General features: G+C 34.4%; 1 protein-coding gene across 1 annotated transcript in view; it reads left to right on the top strand.

Annotated features, from left to right (window-relative positions):
• Positions 1 to 19,196, top strand: part of PPARG (peroxisome proliferator activated receptor gamma) — a 61,040-nt gene that overhangs the window by 37,478 nt on the left and 4,366 nt on the right. Inside the window, exons 4-6 of the mRNA XM_040569351.1 lie at positions 86 to 224; positions 8,272 to 8,471; positions 12,596 to 13,046. Coding sequence (XP_040425285.1) covers positions 86 to 224; positions 8,272 to 8,471; positions 12,596 to 13,046 — 790 coding nt within the window. The remainder of the gene's footprint in view (positions 1 to 85; positions 225 to 8,271; positions 8,472 to 12,595; positions 13,047 to 19,196) is intronic.

Raw genomic sequence — 19,196 nt, 5'->3', positions numbered from 1 at the left:
AACATGTTTGTATGTTTACAGAAGTAAGACAGTGACACTGACAATGTTTCTTCTCTCCTTTTACATGTTTTTATGTTTGCTACAGGGCTTTTTTCGAAGAACCATCAGATTAAAGCTAATTTATGACAGGTGTGATCTTAATTGTCGCATCCATAAAAAAAGCAGAAATAAATGTCAGTACTGCAGATTTCAGAAATGCCTTGCTGTTGGAATGTCACACAATGGTAAGTGTTTGTGGCATGTTTTAAAACAATAATGTTTCTTCTCAAAAATAATATGAAGCATATATATGATTACTTAATGTGATGCTGTAACTTCTACAGTCTTTTATTTCTCTATACCAGGCAGGCTAGAAATATGTATCAGAGAGATTGCCTCTGTGTTTAGCAGGCTACATATATAATTGGAGATTGCTGAATATAAAAATCAGATAGGTAGAGATCTGCACTTAGCAATATAATACATAATATAATGAACGAGTTGGTTTTACTCTCCATTATTCTTGCTCATGACGTTGTCAGTTGTTCTTCATGAACATGTTCCTAGTGTAATTGTTATTTTTCAGGTCGTGGTCTTATTTTTTGGTAAGGCTCTGTTCCATACTGTAGCTTAATATCCTTTTCCTGTAAGTCAAAAACTTAACTTAGTTATGAAAAATGAAGTAGAGAATTTACCAAAAGTTTATGAATAACAGCAACTTGAATTTGATGCAGAGAATGCTTTTCCAGGGAAGTTAACATCACTAAGTTAACACTTCCTCATACTAGAGCACAAGATATTTGAATGAATGGGCCATACGCTGTACTGGTTTAAAAAAAACTGTCCTCCTCCTCCCTTAGGATACCCACATCTGGGCATAGATTCCAATGTGTGGTAAGTAGGAGTGTAGTGTTTCTCAGCATGCTCATTCAGCTGTTGGCCTCTCATCATATTAGCGTGTATAGCTGTGATTCCTGTGTATTATGCACTGTCTGACCTCTCCACCATCCAGAGGTGAATATGCCCTCCCATCTGTGAACTGTGTAAGCAGCATTTCCATTTACTATATGTTGTAGTCTTAGCTTGCAAAACTGTATGCAATTGTGTATGGTTCTGTGATTGCCTTCTTTACAGTAGGTAAGCAGATAGCATTAAGCATATCACAATACTGTTCTCTTGCATAGGATATAGAAGAAAATCCCTCTGAACTTTAAAATTAATATACCAACTCATGTGGAAATACTTATTTGTGAATGTTTGGACAGAAAGACATAATGAAGATTCTTTGCTGCCTCGCTTTGGCAAAGTTGAGTAGAAACAGGAATTAAATGTCATAACATAGAGACTTATGTAATTCTAAGGGTAAAGAATTGCAAGCATGACTGGGAAAATAATTTCTCTGTGGCTTTTTTAGAACTTTCATTATTTTCAGTATAAAAAATAAGTGTGTTGTCCCCAAGAGGGAAGCTTAACTGTGGTTTGTGAAGTTATTACTTCAGTGAATGTAAAATGGTATGGGAAATGTTTTGCTAGTAGAAAATATGGTTTTCAAGTTCCTGGGATGCAACAGTAACTCTTAAAAATAAAACTAATTTTGAAATGCTACTGTGGGTATTTTTATAGTAGTTCAGGGGAGTTTGTTATTATTATTTTCAAGGTGCATGCCAAATTCTTTCATAAACTAGCAACATGGCTTCCACAATGTGAACCATGTCCTGTGCTATCAAGAAGGGGAAGGCCAAGATCATTCTCTCTGGCTTGACAATGTATATGTCCCAGGAAATATTTTTAAAATGAATGTTTCACATGCTATTTCTTCCTGGTCAGCCACAGCAAGGAAGAACCTGTGGCACCAGCAGGGACCATGGTTATGAGGGGCAGGAGTGAGGTATCGTTTTGCCATTTCCCCCAGGGCTTGAAAGAATGCTTTAATTGACTTTCGCCACCAGTTAACTTAGCAGGGAGTTAGTAGTGCTTATATTCAATTATTGGCTTCTACATTTGCATTTTTTGCCTGCTCCAGATTGTATGAAACCATACCTGCCCCCTCCATCATTTATAAACAAATTTCTAAAAAAGAACTAAATTTTGCCTATGAAGACGCAAGTCTCTATAAAGAAGCATACAGAAATGCAACACTGGAGGTTGTCAGTGGCACTGAGACAGATTCTAATGTTACATCCACAGATTAAAGTTTGTCCACTTGGATAGTGAAACTATCTGAATTTTACATTCTTGGAATCAGAATGTGGACTATTTGTGCCAGAGGGCTCCAATCGGTGACTCTCTTTGCATAGATATATTATTGCAAAATGAATAGTTAGGGCACTTAAAAAAAAAAAGGCAGGGGGAGAATGCAACGAGACACTTAGCAGCTAACAGTCACATTTTTTCATGTATAAATGCTACATACCACTTGGCTGAAGGTTAAGAAAGACAGTAGTGTTCTCATGCTTTGGATATTGTTTTCCTTTCCTTCTCTAGCCACAGTGCTGTTCTGCGTTTAACCCTCAATTGCTCAGATTGTATTCTGAAGTACCACTAAGAAAAAGTTTTGTTCTTTCCTTTTGGAAATTCTATTAATTTTTTCTCTTACACTAAAAATACTATTTATATAAAGCCAACTAATGTACTGGAAAAAAGAGCACACATGGCAATATGTCTTTATTATAATTTCTGGGAGCACTGAATTGCTGAATCTGGGCACATACTTCAAGTAAACGCAGAAAGGTTTCTGCCCTGGCTCTGTCTGCTGTTCTTCAGTGAAAGAAACTGAATTTATTTTCTATATGGGAACTCATTTGTTCTCCAAAAAATCCCTAATCTAGACAATCAGAAGAGCAGTGTTCTACAGAGAGTAGTCTAGAAGCTGTCATAGAGACTTCTCCAAGTCATAAAATGTGGCATAAGGATAAGTATTCTGTTTCCACAGAAAGACAAAGAATATAATATGGCATGCAGGAGAGGGAAGATAGAGTAGCAAAGAGGATAAGTGGTCCAGAGAAATAGAAGGTGAAGCCAGGGTCACAGGAAGGTGGTGCAGAAAAGGGAGAAGAACCTGTCACCCATCTACAGATCCCTGAAATTTTTCTCAGCCACCAGAAATCCTGTGAACTCTCCTTTTTCTACCCTAACCTCCACAAATATTACCAATCCCTCCTACTTCTCTCACCCAAAGTCCCACTGCTGTTTCCCACATTCCTTCCATAAACCCACTGACCTTTCCCTGACTTTTATCTCAGTCCCCTGAAAACAACAATGACAATGATTTCTCCAAAAGGAAACTACCAGGCTAGTACCACGAAACTGAATTTTGACTCAAATTTGTATTCCGTGCCAATAAACACTGACTAGGCTACTGTGTACAGACAGCATTTAAAGGTGGATCACTGTTATTAATCCATCCTAAAAACACACATTTAGAAACAAAGAAACATGTGGGAGTAACAGATTACTAATAAACATACAATTGATCTCCTAAAAATATTTTAAAAAGAAAGATAGCAAACTTTACTCCAAGCACAGTTTTCACATGCCAAACATGACAAAAAATGACATTTTCCTGAAGGATTTTATCAGTGCTTAATTATTTTACATAAAAGTTCACTATTATGATGACAGGCAACAAGATAGACCCTAAAGGTGAATATAGTACAGAAAACAGTAAGATCCCATTTCCATTCTTGAAGTAAATTCACCTATTTAGAAGAAGACTTGGTCCTATCAGGTAAATGCAAACTCTGCTGATATTATTGGCTGGTTTGTTGAACTGATAGATGTAATCTGATAGCTGGCAAGCCTGCTCAGGTGGCTTGTTTTAGGTCAGTAAGAGCATTGGGTTTTTTAGGTCAGTAAGGGAGAGCTTCGCTATACCACTTTGATTAGCTAAAGAGCTAGTGCATTCTTTGATAATTGATTTAACATTTGATATAATAGCTTTCTATGATATGAGTAAGCTTTGCTACATCTAAGTCAATTCTGAATGCAGCATACAAACATTCAAGAATATAAATTAATGTTTATAACCTAGCTTGCCATATAGCAATGCGTGTTAATTTCCTTTCAAAGTAATGTCCTCAGCATTTTAACAAAAAGGCTTGTTACATAATTCAATGCTACCTTTGGCAGTACTATTTCCCTCTCTCTCTTCCTCTTCTCTCTCTTGGCTAAGTAGAAGGCTTAGAACTATTAAGAGTAAATAAATGTATGGTGATCTCCAATGCAATCTATAAAGTAATGGAAATAGTTTTGTATTAGAAGCACTAGGGATTATAACACAAGTCTACTTTGCAAATGTAATTGGGTATCCTCTGTTGGATGTTAACACACTGGAAACTTGATTCTGGAACACCCGTAGTTAATCTTGTTTTCCATGAGGAAAACAAATACAGTGTAAATTGTCTTTTATTATAAATTCTATAGAGAGTTGTAAATGCTAAATAACAAATTGTTGATAGGTTGCTGTTAAACAATACCAAACTGCAGGCATGAATACTGTAATTTACTTTCTAAGAGACTCAGCAAGATGAGACAATGCAGAGTATTCAGGGTATAGGATACAGGGCATATGTAGAAACTATACATACTATGCTGTCATTTTATACTCTAAGCTAAAAGTAAGCCTATTTTATAGTAGCATTATCTGTTCAATAATAATAGATACAGTTCTGTGGAAAACTGCCACAAGTTTTAAAAAAGAAACTAATACCTCTCTGCTAATCCCCACCCCCAGCCATTTTGGCGACTTATAGAAACGTACTTGGAAAAAAAAACAAAAGAACAAAAAAAACCCATGCATTAGTATATTCACCCATGTTTGAAATTCCAGCAAGATGTTTGTTACCCGTCTGGTCTCTGTTATTTAAAAGAAAACAAGTATACCTCTTAGTTATTCTCTAATGACAGAAGAGTCTGTTTTGAAAATCCCTGATCGCTTTAATAAAATCTCTCCATCAAACAATTCTATTTCAGTAATCAGTGGGATAGTTTGTGTACATACTGTGGTATATCATCAAGAATTTTCCAGTAAAGAAAAAAAAAGTGGAAATTCCTATTGTTTTTAATGCCTTGGGGAAGTGTATAAATTATTTTAGAGCTAAGTTAATATTAAAAGATAGGAAGGAAAAGCAATATACTGTCCATTTTTTATCCCTTGTTTGGAAAAATAACCTTGGGGGTCTTGTGCTAGTGAAATTCTAGATTATAAGCTTGCTTCTGCAAACCCTGACTGTCAAGAATGGGTCCACATCAGAATCATGTTTTATACTGGTGTTTAGTCAAGCTCCATTTCCATAATATGTGAAGAATTAGTATATAGAATTCATATCAGACTGTTAAGAATACATGATTTATTGCAAAGATAAAGTTATTGTATATAATGCCATAAATTTCCTTAATTCAATATAAAATATCAAAATACTTTACAAGTAGGATTTATCATTTAAAAAAAGAAAATCTAGTCAAAAGCACCTAGCTCCTGATAGGATTATGAAATCTCTCAAAGGACATGTTTCTTAGAATTGTTAAGTATTTCTTACTATGTGTGAAGAAGTCCTCAGGTCGTACCAAATTACACTCCATATATTTCAGGGAGCAATCAACATTTTATAGACATTAGCAACTCTGATCTCCCCTTTTTATTAACAGTCCTTTATATGAAACTAATATTTGCCTTGCTTTGCCTTCCAAATTAAAAAGTTTACTGTAATTGTCTGACAAGTCTTGATAGACTTCACTTAAGATTTCAGTTTGCAAATTCGTCATCAAAAAAAAGATGTTGAGAAGGAGCTGAATGTGTTGGCAAGAAACCCATCTGAAGCATTAAAGTATCACAAGATTTTTTTTCCATTGATGAAGGTATTACAAAAATACACATTTGACAAATTAATCATAAAATATAATACCATGAATGTTACAAATTTTATGATTTTTAAATCTGAAATGAGGTTTAATGAAGAACATAATAATTTATAATGAAAATATAAAATTATATATATATATATTTATATAAATATAAATTTAACAAATGTGTAGCTCTGTTCGATATGAACTCCTAAATTAAACTTTAATGCTTTTATTGGCTATATTATTTTTAACACCTTCTTGACAACATATTTTAGTTGTTTGATGTCTTTTTAATAAATACTTATGATATGTATGCAATAATATATTTTAGCTTTATTACGTTGATAATAGTTTGATTCTTTTTATTAAGTCAGTCCTTCAATATCACCAAAAAATCTGTAAATGCTATCCAGTATTCTCAGTGAGTTTTCACTGTGTTTACTTCATTAAATACTTCCTATTTCTTTTGGCTTATGTTTTCAATATCTAAAATGCAGATATGAGTATAATGGGTTTAATTTTACCAACTTTCATGTGTATTTAAAAAAATAATCAAAGGACGGTTTGTGTTAACAACAAATAAGAATTTTGAACAGTGAGAGAATCCATTTAACTGCAAAATGACCACAAAATGTTCTTGATTTGCAGAGTTCATTGAAGCCTATATGGTTGAATTAATTCCTTGGTAGTTGTGCTGAATGTTCTCATCATTTTATTTAGATTACACTAAGTACAAATACGAACTCCTTTTGTTTTATATCAATTTTTATACATCACTAACTTTGCCATCCATTCACGTTGATATCTTAACAGAATGCTGGTAGTCTCTTTTAGCCATTACCATATGTCATATAAACTAGTAAGTTCATCATTTTTCTGTAATTATTTTGCTCTCAGAAATAAGGAGGGCTGGCAGTGATGTCTCACTGAAAACTATTGTTAGTAGCTGACTAAGAGTAATTAGTGTTCCCCATGAGAGGAAAAAAAAAAAAGTACTATGGTATATATGGTCCAAAACAAATATCAGATGGCAATCATTCAAAATTTCCCTCATGAAAAAACTATAAGCAACATACGTTTACAGGAAAAAAATAAATGTTAATTTGTTCCTGTTGAACTAGATTTCCCTTCATGCTGATTTTTATTCTGACACATAAGCTCTAAGAATACCCCAAAAATATGAAATATTTAGCATCAATCAGAGACTAAGTATACGGAAAAGAAAATGTAGTAGAGTTGTAAAAAAAAAAATAAAAATAAAAAAATGCATACAAACAAATAAAAATAAAGAATATCATAGAGAAATGATCAATAAATATAGTACATGCTATATGTTGCGTGTTTTTTTTTAACGCAATTATTTATTCTTGCAAAAAAGTGTCATTTTTGTTTATCAGCACACTGCCAGCATCCTCAAAACAGGAAAGTGGCTGATGATTTCCAAAATAAACATCCCAAGTATAACAATTCATATGTATGTTCTTAAGAGCAATTTTTCTTCATCCAGGAAAGACACTAACCACTGAAAAAATATTTATAATATTTCTCTTTCCTCCTAAGGCTGAAATGCAAACCTTTATTTTTTCCTTTTGTTTTTTGTTTTGATGCTCTGTTGCTCTGCTTTGTTTTCTTACTATAAAATAAATCCTGTTTACTGAAATACGATAAGTCAGTTTTGATCTGGATGGCTCATTTGAAATATTTTCCAAGTCAATCTCCATAAGTATAAGCAGTGCCTTGACTATTAAGTATGTAGGTGTAAAACAGAGCAATTGTGAAATCATATGACTAGGCAGAACCATTTCCTGTTCTGTCAATACAGCATGTATGTAGGGTTACCATGAAGAACTCAGCCTTTTCATATTTTTTTATTCCCTGCACAACCTTCTTTCTCATTCCTTAATTATTTTGGTAACATTTTATATCGCTTGCTATCTTAAGGTCTGTTGTACTATTTAGGAATTTATTCCTGCAAGGTATGTGGGTGTTTTGTTTCTAAACAAATGAAGAAGCTGAGATCCATATGGTGGTTTGCCCAAAACCATGCAAGGCTGAACACTGTTTCCTACCTTAGGCCAACCGAATTTTAATACCGTAAAGATTATTTACATTTTATTTAGATTGGAGGTAGAATCAGTGGTTTTCACCAGTTCTGTCTGTCAGGTGAGCTGACAATAGTTTTGCATTTCTGAGCAAGTTACTGTAATCTTACTGTTTGGACACAGATTATTTCCTCTTTGAGATTGGTTTTGTTTACATATATTTGAAGCACTTCAGTAGTTTGCCTATAATACTGGACAGGATCATCTTAGTCTTACTTGCCTGCCTACTGTTTTAATAAAAAAATTGAAGAACTTGTAATAAAAGGTGGCGGGGAAAAAAAAGCTATTAAAATATGCATATGTAGGTTCAACTATAACTATGAAAATTACTTGTCATCTTTTTCAGCCATCAGGTTTGGGCGAATGCCACAAGCGGAGAAGGAGAAGCTCCTGGCAGAGATTTCCAGCGACATCGACCAGCTAAACCCTGAATCTGCTGATCTGCGAGCACTTGCCAAGCACTTGTATGACTCATACATAAAGTCCTTCCCTCTGACCAAAGCCAAGGCGAGGGCGATCTTGACAGGAAAAACGACAGACAAATCAGTTAGTTCCCTCTGTTTTGTTTTGTTGTTTTTTTTCTTTTGAGTAAATGATTTACCACATTGACAACACATCTTTAAAAAAAAAAAAAAAAAAACCTTGCTGTTGGCAGTTGCATGTTTCAAGCTGTGTCTGAAACACAGGAAATGTTTTTAGATAGGATAAGTAAACATTATTTGAAAAAACTCCAAGTTCACCTAATAAAATACTTGAAACCAGTACAAGAATTTGAAGGTCATCTTAACCTTTTTGTATTCTCTGATCCATTCTTCCCGTTTTCCTTCTCCTTTATCAGAGGTTATCTTCCACACTATCTGTTTAAGGTGGCTATCTAGCTGTCAGCAGTTGGTTGCTATATTCTTCAAGCATCCGTATCATAGCATATCATCATAAAATATTATCAGTACTGGCTCTATTCAAAGGAATATTCTTTTCGTAAGTGTCAAATGATTCACAGTACCATCAGCATCAGTAACCTTAACTATGATACTTATGGTGCTCTGACGACTTCCTGCTTTTAACTGGATTATCGTGGATCAGATCAGTATTCTATGCTGGTACAAACTGAATTTTGAAAAGTAAGGAATAGAGATACGTGTATTTGTGGGTTCCTTTGGAAACCACTGGCAGTACCTAACTTTTGGTATCAGTGGAAAGAAGGATGAATAAGATCTGATAATTATGGTAGTTTTTAAAAAATGTTATCACTATTTTAGAAACTAAAGATAAAAATAGCTTTTCCAAAACTAACTGTTTGACATATTTTCTGAAATGATTGGCAGAAATTTTATTGCCAGGATTGCAACAAAGACTGTATTTAATTTTCTTTGTAAATTTCAAAGGTAGGAAAGGATTTGTTTTTTGTTGGGCTGTCTTTCTAAGGGCAGTTAAAATCATAATTTTAACATTGTCTCTAGTTTGGTTGCAGAATTAAAAAAAAAAAAAAAACTTTAGATATGGTGGTACAAATTTAGGTACTTGCAATTTAAATAACTAATCATTATGGAGTATATAAAGTTTGAACTACCATAGTTTATTTATTTTGCAGTAAGCTGATACACTAAATCCACTTGAGGATCATTGCTTTTTCAGAGTCTTTCCACAGTCCTTTTCCTCTCCGTATTAGAAACAGTTTTCTGGGAAAGAATTAATACAGCAGTTCAGTTTTCTGTAATTGTGTTCTATGTAACTAGGTATCTGCATTGGGAAACATAATAGAAGTGGAGTGTGTAATCATATGTCTTGTTTATTGCCCTTCATCATAAAAATGTCACCAGAAGGCCTGCTTATTCTTTCTGCAGCTGCCCACTGTACACCTGTACTACTACAAGTTAATCATAAGCTTCATACTGTGCTGTAGTGATTATAGATGTGATTGGCAGAGCGAAAAGGAGGTAAGACAAGATCAATCGCAGATGAGCATTCATCAGGCACAAGAAATCCTTCTGCTAAGTGAATATCACAGCCAAAAGAAAAGCCAAATTTATCATTTGAGCAGGAAGCACAGAGATATCCCCCAAAAGATTCTCTCCATCTATTTTATACATAATAGGAGAATTCATATGGGAGGGAAGTTGCAAGGAAATTTCTTTATTCAGAGGCAGAATGACTGTGCTAGGAGATTCTATTGCTTCTTGTACTGGATTCTTTAAATTTAAGTACAGAGTAGATAACCTGATTGCCTGCTTCTTTATCACACAACCACCACATATTTTAACAGTGAATAGGAATATTTTGCAAGTTTTAAGGGTAAGGTAGCCAGTAATAATCAGTTCATTGCATTGTCATTCAAATTAATAGGTTTAAGAGTTAATGCTACCTATTAAGTGGGGTGTCTTAACTCTATCTTGACTTTAGACTGTTAGACTGCATCAATTGAAAAATGATCAGATATGTTAAGTCAGTATGTCAACATTAAAATTACTGGATAAGTAATTCATCCTCTTCTGGGATATAAAGTGCTCATTTGACATAAGATTTTAATCACAATGTTCATCTGAACTTTTTTTTTAGTGACTTTGAACTCTTGATTTTTGTCTCCTAATGTCAATAGAATGATGGTATAATATAGTCATTCTAAAGCATATATACATGCTTAGAATAGACAAATTTTTCTTGTACTGATGCTGCCACTTAGGATTTTCTAGAAAGAATAGAAAGGAATGACCTACCAGTACTAAAATATACATTTTTGAAAGCCTCCTCTCAATCTTTTTATAGCAGTGTTTTACATATGCATATGCATGCATATACATATGTACAGTTGTATAGAGAATATTTTTTCTGCTGCCAAAACACCATCCCAGCTTGAAAAATACCTTATCCTGCTGGCTTTTCTCAGCTCTGTGTGTTTATTTTTTCAGTTTCACACTGAAATCCTAGTGCAAGTGGAAAAAAACACTGTATTTGACTGAAACTCATGGTTTGGAGCTATGATTGCCTGTGGTTACTGTGAAAGCACTAATTTCATTGGTCCTGTAAGCAGCAGAATATTGAGTTAACTAAAAGAGTTTGGAAACTGAAATCCTCTTGTGTGGATACTATTATTTCAGTTCACAGATAGACCTTTGTCTTCTAAGCAGCTGTATCAGTTAAAGGCAAAGCTATGACAGCTGTCATCCCTCCCTCTCTTCCTAGCGAAAGCGGGTTGGAGATCTGTTTTCAACTTAGCCTGAAACAAATGACTGAACATTTTCACAGTCTCCATCTGCAGAACTATGGAAGTAGTAACCTCTAGCTGGTGGGTAGTGTTAAGCACCTGTGGGCAATATCCTCTACAGAAAGCACCACTGGACCCAAAAGAAAGTAGCTATTTCCAGTTGTAAAAATTCCTTAAGAATTTGGCACTGAATAGACTGAAAAACTGGTTTAATTAATTTGGAATAGAATATTAAGAGGTTCCACAAGCTGATTCTATGAGAGAGGACTATTGCCTGTGTATAGGATGTCTTAGGTTATTTTTTAATCTCTTCTACAGCTTAAAGTGAATATAAAATCTTAAGAATGAGCACCCACATGAATAAGGCATTAGAATCTGTAATCATAAAGGATTTTAAATTTTAAAATGCATTTCTCTAGTCCAATTGTTGGTGTGTAATTCCTTGTATTTTAATTAATCGGGCATGTTAACGAGCATATTAATATCTGTAGGTATTTGTTCAGTGCAGCATTGAACTATTTAGTTATTTATTCTCTATGGAAAAGGTTCTTCAGATAAATTAAAGAAATCCTCAATTAACCAGTTCTTTAAAGCCAGAGGATACTTCTGCAAATCCTGAAACAGACTGTTTCCATATCCTAGCAAAAGTTTTGCTGGCATTACTTTTTCTCTTCTGTTTTCAAAATTGATTTATTCCAGTTGCATTTATTTCACAGTCAGACTCATTCTTGTGTTCTGAATTGTGCTGCTGCAGTGTATCGTGTTATTTGTGATCTCTTCCTCAGAGACAAGTTCTAAGCATAATACATCCTAACTTTGTTATTTTTAAAGCAATTAGTAGTGAAAGGTTGAATTTATCAGATAATGCCATAAATTTTATAGTACTTACAGTACTTTCTAGAACTTGAACATAACAGCGTATGAAGTAGTCAAAATATGAACATACTATATCTTTCCACCAAAAAAAAAATTGTATCAGCAGAAGCGCAGGCATGTCGTTGTATACTTACAAGATTATATTTAATATAAGAAAGTAAAATTCATGTAAAAGCATTAACATTTTCATCTTTTGTTAATAAGCATTCCAACTTTGAATTCTGTTATTACAGAACTTCTGTAAAATGAACAGGGGGGCAAAAAAGGGAAAAAATCACAAATATTGTAATTATTCCTACCCTCTTGCCCCTCCAGTTAAGAAAAGTGTCACCCAAAGTCCTATTTTTAGCATGTGCATTCATAGAACATGAGAAATCCTTAGGAACTACTTGTCTTTTCTGTAAGTCATTTTAACATTATGAGGATATTTACTTTAATAGGTTTATGAAGGCTTAACCCCAAAGCACCTAACCTTGATACACTTCTCAGACATTCCTAAGTGTTTTCTGATGAATTATACTTCAGTTTCTCGTAAGTGAAATGGTCATAGAAAAAAATGTGAAAGTAACTTTTCTTTTCCTTTTATTTTTAGCCATTTGTTATTTATGACATGAACTCTTTAATGATGGGAGAAGATCAGATCAAGTGTAAGCATGTGTCACCGCTGCAGGAGCAGAACAAAGAGGTAGCAATTCGCATTTTCCAGCGATGTCAGTTTCGCTCTGTGGAGGCAGTGCAGGAGATTACAGAATTTGCCAAGAACATTCCAGGTTTTGTGAATCTTGACCTGAATGATCAAGTAACTCTCCTGAAATACGGTGTCCATGAGATCATATATACTCTCCTGGCTTCTCTGATGAATAAAGATGGAGTTCTTATATCTGATGGACAAGGTTTCATGACACGGGAGTTTCTGAAGAGCCTGAGAAAACCTTTTTGTGACTTTATGGAGCCCAAGTTTGAGTTCGCTGTGAAGTTCAATGCACTGGAATTAGATGACAGTGACCTGGCAATATTTATAGCTGTCATTATACTAAGTGGAGGTAAGTGCTGTCTTATTTAATGATATTTTATATAATAGAGTTGATGCTTTAAATTCCTGTCCAAACAGGAAAGTGCTCAGCAGTAAAGGATGGGAGTGAGTTTATTTACAGGTAGTTTTTGGTTGGCTTTCAGCTTTCTTGATGTTGTTTGCCACTTCTTCAGTTTCGGGCAGAAACTGAAAATGTAAATGACCTGATATTAGTGTTGGAGCTGGAAATGTCTGCTGAATCAGCAAGTCATTTAGTTAAAAGACAAAAACAAAATCAGGACTATATTTCTGAAAAAAAGAGGGAGGGAGGGGGTGGAATTTCATTGGCAAGACCTTCTGAAAGTTTAACTTCTGCATGAGGATTTTTTAAACCTGCAATTAGATTGTGTGGCTTGCTAATTGTACACAAATAACTTTGACTCCATAAAAATTTCAAAATAGATGTGGCATTTGGCTTGCAGGATTGCGATGGGTTTTTTATTGGTTTGGGTTTTTTCATTCACACAAGGTTTTGTTTGCCTTGAAGAGAGAAAAAAAAAAAAGGCATTTCTCAGGAAAATTATGATCTGCAAATGCCTCAGAAAAACAAGCATTGTGTGTCTGCTCTGTTCACATTTCCTAAGCTGCTCTGTTTATATTAATGTTTATGGTTTGAGTGAAACATGAATCTGAAAGTCCAGGTATCAGACTACATTAATTCTAACACTTCTTTAAAAGGCAGTGAATTTTCAGCTTATGTCAGAGAAAGTTAATATGTTTTATCTGATTCTGAGGTTATACAGCTATTTTGGGATTTAGCTACCCAGATTTCATTCACTTAGAATCCTTCCCACCAAGAATCTGTGATATCAGATATACATTTCAGGTCAGACTGAGGTTCTTTTACTTTGGTCAATAGTATCAACTTAGTGATATCACACAAAGAAAATTTTACCCAACTGATCTGTGTGTATCTTGGCTTAGACCGGTGGTGCAGATATCAATGAGAGGAATGTGCTGAATGTTCTGAATTCAGATCCTCCACAGAGCAATGCAGAGTATTTTATTATTAAATTATGTTTAAGCAATCAAACACAACAACCACATGCTATTGTTCTAAAATGAAACATCCTGTTGAGAGTGCATTGCTTGCTATGCATAGCTTCCTATACATTTAAATTCACAGAAAATTACTTCTGGCATTGTGTTTCATTCAGTAAAAATGTAGTATCACAGTATGGGTTATTAGACCAACTAAATCCACTTCAAACAAGTACCGTTCCCAGAAGACATTTTCTCGTGCAAACCTTTGAACACGATTATCCCTGAAGACTCTGAATTAATTCAGTAAGGGAAAATATGTTACTGGTGTATTTTTGGTTGACTTTGATGGGGGAGGAGAAATTATACAAGCCTATTAGGGCACTACACAAAACATGCCAGTATTTTGCATTTTCTAATATAATGAAATTTAACAGATGAGAAACAGGCCTCTTAAAATGCAATCCTAATTGAAAAAAGGGAACTTGCAATCTGCAAAACTAGATCTGCTATACTTCAGTGATGTTTGGTTTACATTAGAGGAAATAGGTATGATGTAACTAATCATACATTTTAGATCTCTGGAGGACAATGATCAGGGAAAAAAAAAAGACTACTCTAAACCAGTTTTATCAAGAATTTTTTTTTAAGAATAATTTTTGAATTTTACCAATTAGTTCTTAAATAACTCTGAAGTAAATACATTCCATAAATATAAATGAGTCTTATCTAGAAAAATTCTTCAATTTTGTGATACCAAAAATCTCTCACTATCTTTATTGAGAACTTTTTTTTTTCCAAAAAAAAGGATGATAGTTATTTGTACAAACTGAGATTATATTTTGAAAGCAATTACGCTTTGCTGACAATTAGAGAATAGTTTTTATCATTTAATTTAGAGCCAGATGCTACGTGTATTGAACTGTATACATTCCGTGGTCTGGAACAGAAAGCCTATTTCTCAGATGTCTTAGATACTCTTTTTTTTTCTGTAAGAACTTCACTTCTGTAAGAACTTTGTGAATATCAAAATAGGACAATATCATTGAAAATAGGATTTTAAAGCCAGTACGTATTACCTCAAAGACTTTAGTAGCTCCAGTAATACCATTATGTTTAAGTCACTTCAAGAAATCCTGTGTACTGATATCCTAAAAAGAAAACCAGTTAGCGAAACAAAAAATAATCCTAGCTGAAAGTGAATTTGTCATTGCTCATCAAATTGATGCTGGTGCTGCCGTCTCCATGAGTGCTATCTCCTATGCAGCTCTAAAGAAAAGAGGGAAGGGAAAGAGAGAATTCCAGCTGGAATATTACATGTAGAAAGCTTTTCATTATGAAGTGAAATTGTCACAAATGCTATAAAACAGTTCAACCTTTTGATATCAAAATAGTTGCTTTTGTAGTACATGTAGCAGTAACAAGAAACTGACAAATTAGCTGTAATAGCAACAAAATGAAAGCACTCCCACAACCATTTTATTGTTTCTGAGGTGCTCAGTGCAGCCACGCTGTCTCAGTGATTCCAAATGTTACTGTGAGCTCATTATTGCAAAGCTGAAGGTTGTTCTTAATGTCTGTATATTTTACTTTAAAATATTTCTGTAAATACAAACAAATCCTAATATTCTTAATTTAATACTGATGAGACAGAGATACTGTGTGTGAGCAGTAAGACATTACCTTGTTCTTATGAAAGAAATACTTTATGCCATTAACAGCAATGCCAAACTTTCATTACAGCTTTCTTTTAGTTATAGTAGCTTTGAAAAATACACTTTGGTAAAATGGGATAAGGAAAATGTTTTTCAAGGAGATATTTTTCCTCCCTCTTGTATACCTCTGTGCCACTGAGGCATTTCCTCAGCCAGTAGCAACTGTCGTGGTAAAAATGTTAAAGAACTTGGAGCATCTTAAAAAATACTATGTACCACTGAGGTGAAAATGAAATCTATCACAAGAAGATGATTTAAGGAGAATGAGGTGAATGTTTGGGTTTGTTCAGGACTTACTGGGCTTGATCCACATTTATAAGTAGAACAAACTCACTCAAAAAAAAAAAGTAAGGAAAAGCTTAAAAGGTAATTCTATAGCATGTTTACATACTATGGATGGACCTGAACTCCTGTACATTATCTTATACAGTGTTCAGCATATAGTGGTGCTGGGGAATTGTGACAGGGTATGCCTGTGAGGACCCAGGCTCTGTTAGTCAACACAAACTAGTATTGCAATTCAGAAATGCTGCTATATTCACTTTTTCTGGTCTCTGAGTGAGTGTGTTCTTTACAGTGAACCTTGAGCTGTGAATAACTGAGGCTTGTTTAAATATTGCATTCAGTAATTTTGCTACAATCTGAGGTCAAAAAAAGGTGAAGTTTTATCACTGAATAGTACCTAGAAGTGGTCCATCTTTGACTCTTACACAAATCCTGCTCTAGCAAACCTGTTAGAACAACAACAAAATGCTTCCTAATCAGAGCAAGACATGCAGATAATCACTGTGGGCTTTGAACCACAATTCTGGTGACTACAGTACATGTGACCGTCTCGGAAGAAAAACTCGAACTGCCAAGTCATATCTGCCTCAGCAAAAAAGTAGTGCAGTTGTTCGGTTCAGACGTATCTTTGCCTGTTTTATCATATTAAGATATTAGAATGTATATTTAAATGCAAAATGCTCTTCGTTGAAGATAATAAAATATAAAGGCATGGATAAAAGCATGCAGATGGCAATTTCATGTGTGAGGAACAGGAAAAGTTACAGTTACTGTTAGGAAAATGAAAGAAGCATCCAAATCTGTAAGTAAATATCAAACAAAATATTTTTCCCTGAGGTAATATAGGACATAAATTTACACAAAGTTATACTGTTGACACCCAAAACTAAAGGGTTACTAGTCTTTCCCAGTCACTGTGAACATTTTTCTTTTTTAGTTTTAAACAGCTTCCTGCAGAATGTTCAAATGAAACAGCAAATATGACAATGAATGAAAACCTAAAGAAAAACTGAATAAAAAAAGTAATAATAAAAAGGGAAACATGGTACTCTCTTAGTCTGAAAGGATTAAAGGCAGGTAGCAAATAGCACACAGGAAAAAAAAAAAACTTCAATAAATGATCTTGTTTATCAGAGAGGCATAAAAGTGGTTTCCAATTCACTGTCATCTCTGACCTTAATCACATCAATTACCTGTCCTTTGGCCTTCTGTAACCTAATTTCATTTTATAATAAGAATGTCCTTCTACGACTCATTTGTTGCTCTTTCACATCCCTCCTCAGTTCACATTGCCATTTTCTCCAAGAGCTTTCAAACAGCCTATTAGGTCTGTCCTCTTCAGAGGCCTCCACCACAGTGTCTCATCTAGTTTCCTCCCATTTCTCTTTCTCCCTATTCCCAACCTGAATTTTTCTCGAGGCTTACTGCTAATCATTTCCTTTGTATTTTTTTCCACATGCCACGTCTACCTGGAGCTTCATACATTTGCATTCTCCCTACTGCACAAAATACATCTTTTCCTATTGCAACCCAATGAGTCTGAATCATATACATTTAAAAGCATCTGAACAACTTGAAGTATTTGCCAACAACTTGAAATAAAGCTTTTGCCTCTTATTTCCTTTTTTGCTCATTTAGATATGTTTCTTGGAACAGAAACAGCATTTTCCTCTGTAAGAAATTTTTACTGAGAAAGTATAGCGAACTGTCAACACCCAAAAAATAATGTCCATATCCTGAAGTTCTCATTCATGAAAAATCTCACTTGCCTTCAATGGGAATTTTCCTTCCTCCTGATTTGGCCTATTTAAAAATAACATCTTATGATCTCCTAGGCTTTTGTCATAGTCATCTTTTCTGACTGTAGTTCCACTGGGTCATTATAAACCATTAGACTGGGTTTTTCAAAGGAGCTTAAGGATGTTAGGCACTTAAGTCTCACTGAACTTCAACTGACCTAGGGCACCCGAATTTGAGGGGCTCCTTGAAAAGTTTCAGTCTCGATACTGATCTCCTGGGTTTGCTCCCTGCACTCTAAAAGTTGCACTGGGGAGCGCAGTGTTTGAATTGGGTTTCACTTCTGAAGAACTCACACCCTAAAAATTCCCACCGCAAAAGAAGCAGGGGCAAATGGAGATTAATCTCAGAGGAAATCAAGGCCACAGTCTTTGTGCTTCTTGATTTTTATATCGCTGTACACTGAGTCATACCCAGCTAGTTCAGAGTTCATCTGCAACACAGAAGTAAAATTTAAAGCTATTGCAACCCAAAGCCAAAATTGTCAGTTTTTAAGTACTTCAGGTTGGGAAGTTTCTGAAAGATATAAAGAAAGCAACTAGATTTTGCAGCATGTAATCTAAAAATAAATATCTACAATTTATTAAAAATGCTCTAAGTATTTTTTAAAATGCTTTAGTTATATTGCCAAGTAAATTAATAAAAAGGAGCTTTGGAAACAGTTTGTTTGAAAACAGTTTCGTGCTTGCTATTTATTTGCAGACTTTCTGAATCATATTTTATGGTGTTATCAGTTGAATGGTGTAAATAAGTGACCTCTGGAAGACAAGAATGGCTTATTAGCATGAAATACCAGAGGGAAAGAAGTATCTTGGGTCACAGAGTCACTTGGGTCACTTACAGAAGAAGGCAGTCACATCATTAAACCACAGTCAAAGAAATACCAAGCTCCATGTTCAAACTTGCCATTATTCCTTCTTCTAAAAGCTCTAAAAATCTCCAAACCTTGCTTCATTGAGTTAGCTGCCCTTTCCTAATTAGTGACTTAAATATATCATGGCTTGTCTACTCGTTTGTTTCCATGCCAGCTTTGCCTTTTAGTTTACACTGCAATTTTTTCTTCTTTAGGTAAAACCCCAAAGTATTTATAAAGAATTTTGTTTTTCTCCCAGCCTTTTTTCTAGTATACAACACAAGCCAAGGTTATATAGTAGAACTGGATGCACAGAAAGGTTACTAAGATCATAGGAAATAGCAGCCTATTTTTAAAATTTTGAATGTAGATCAACCTCCTGACTTTTCTGAAAGGGAAATATTTCCTTAGGAAAGTAACTTAAGGCTAGATATAGGCATTACTTTTTATTGATCAACCTATGAAATTGATTTCATGGCTACACAGAAAA

This window comes from Cygnus olor, chromosome 10 (genome assembly GCF_009769625.2).
Source record: "Cygnus olor isolate bCygOlo1 chromosome 10, bCygOlo1.pri.v2, whole genome shotgun sequence".
In the NCBI taxonomy this organism is placed as follows: Eukaryota; Metazoa; Chordata; class Aves; order Anseriformes; family Anatidae; genus Cygnus; species Cygnus olor.
The sequence above is the reverse complement of the archived record's forward strand: the minus strand, read 5'-3'. Positions and strand labels throughout refer to the sequence as shown.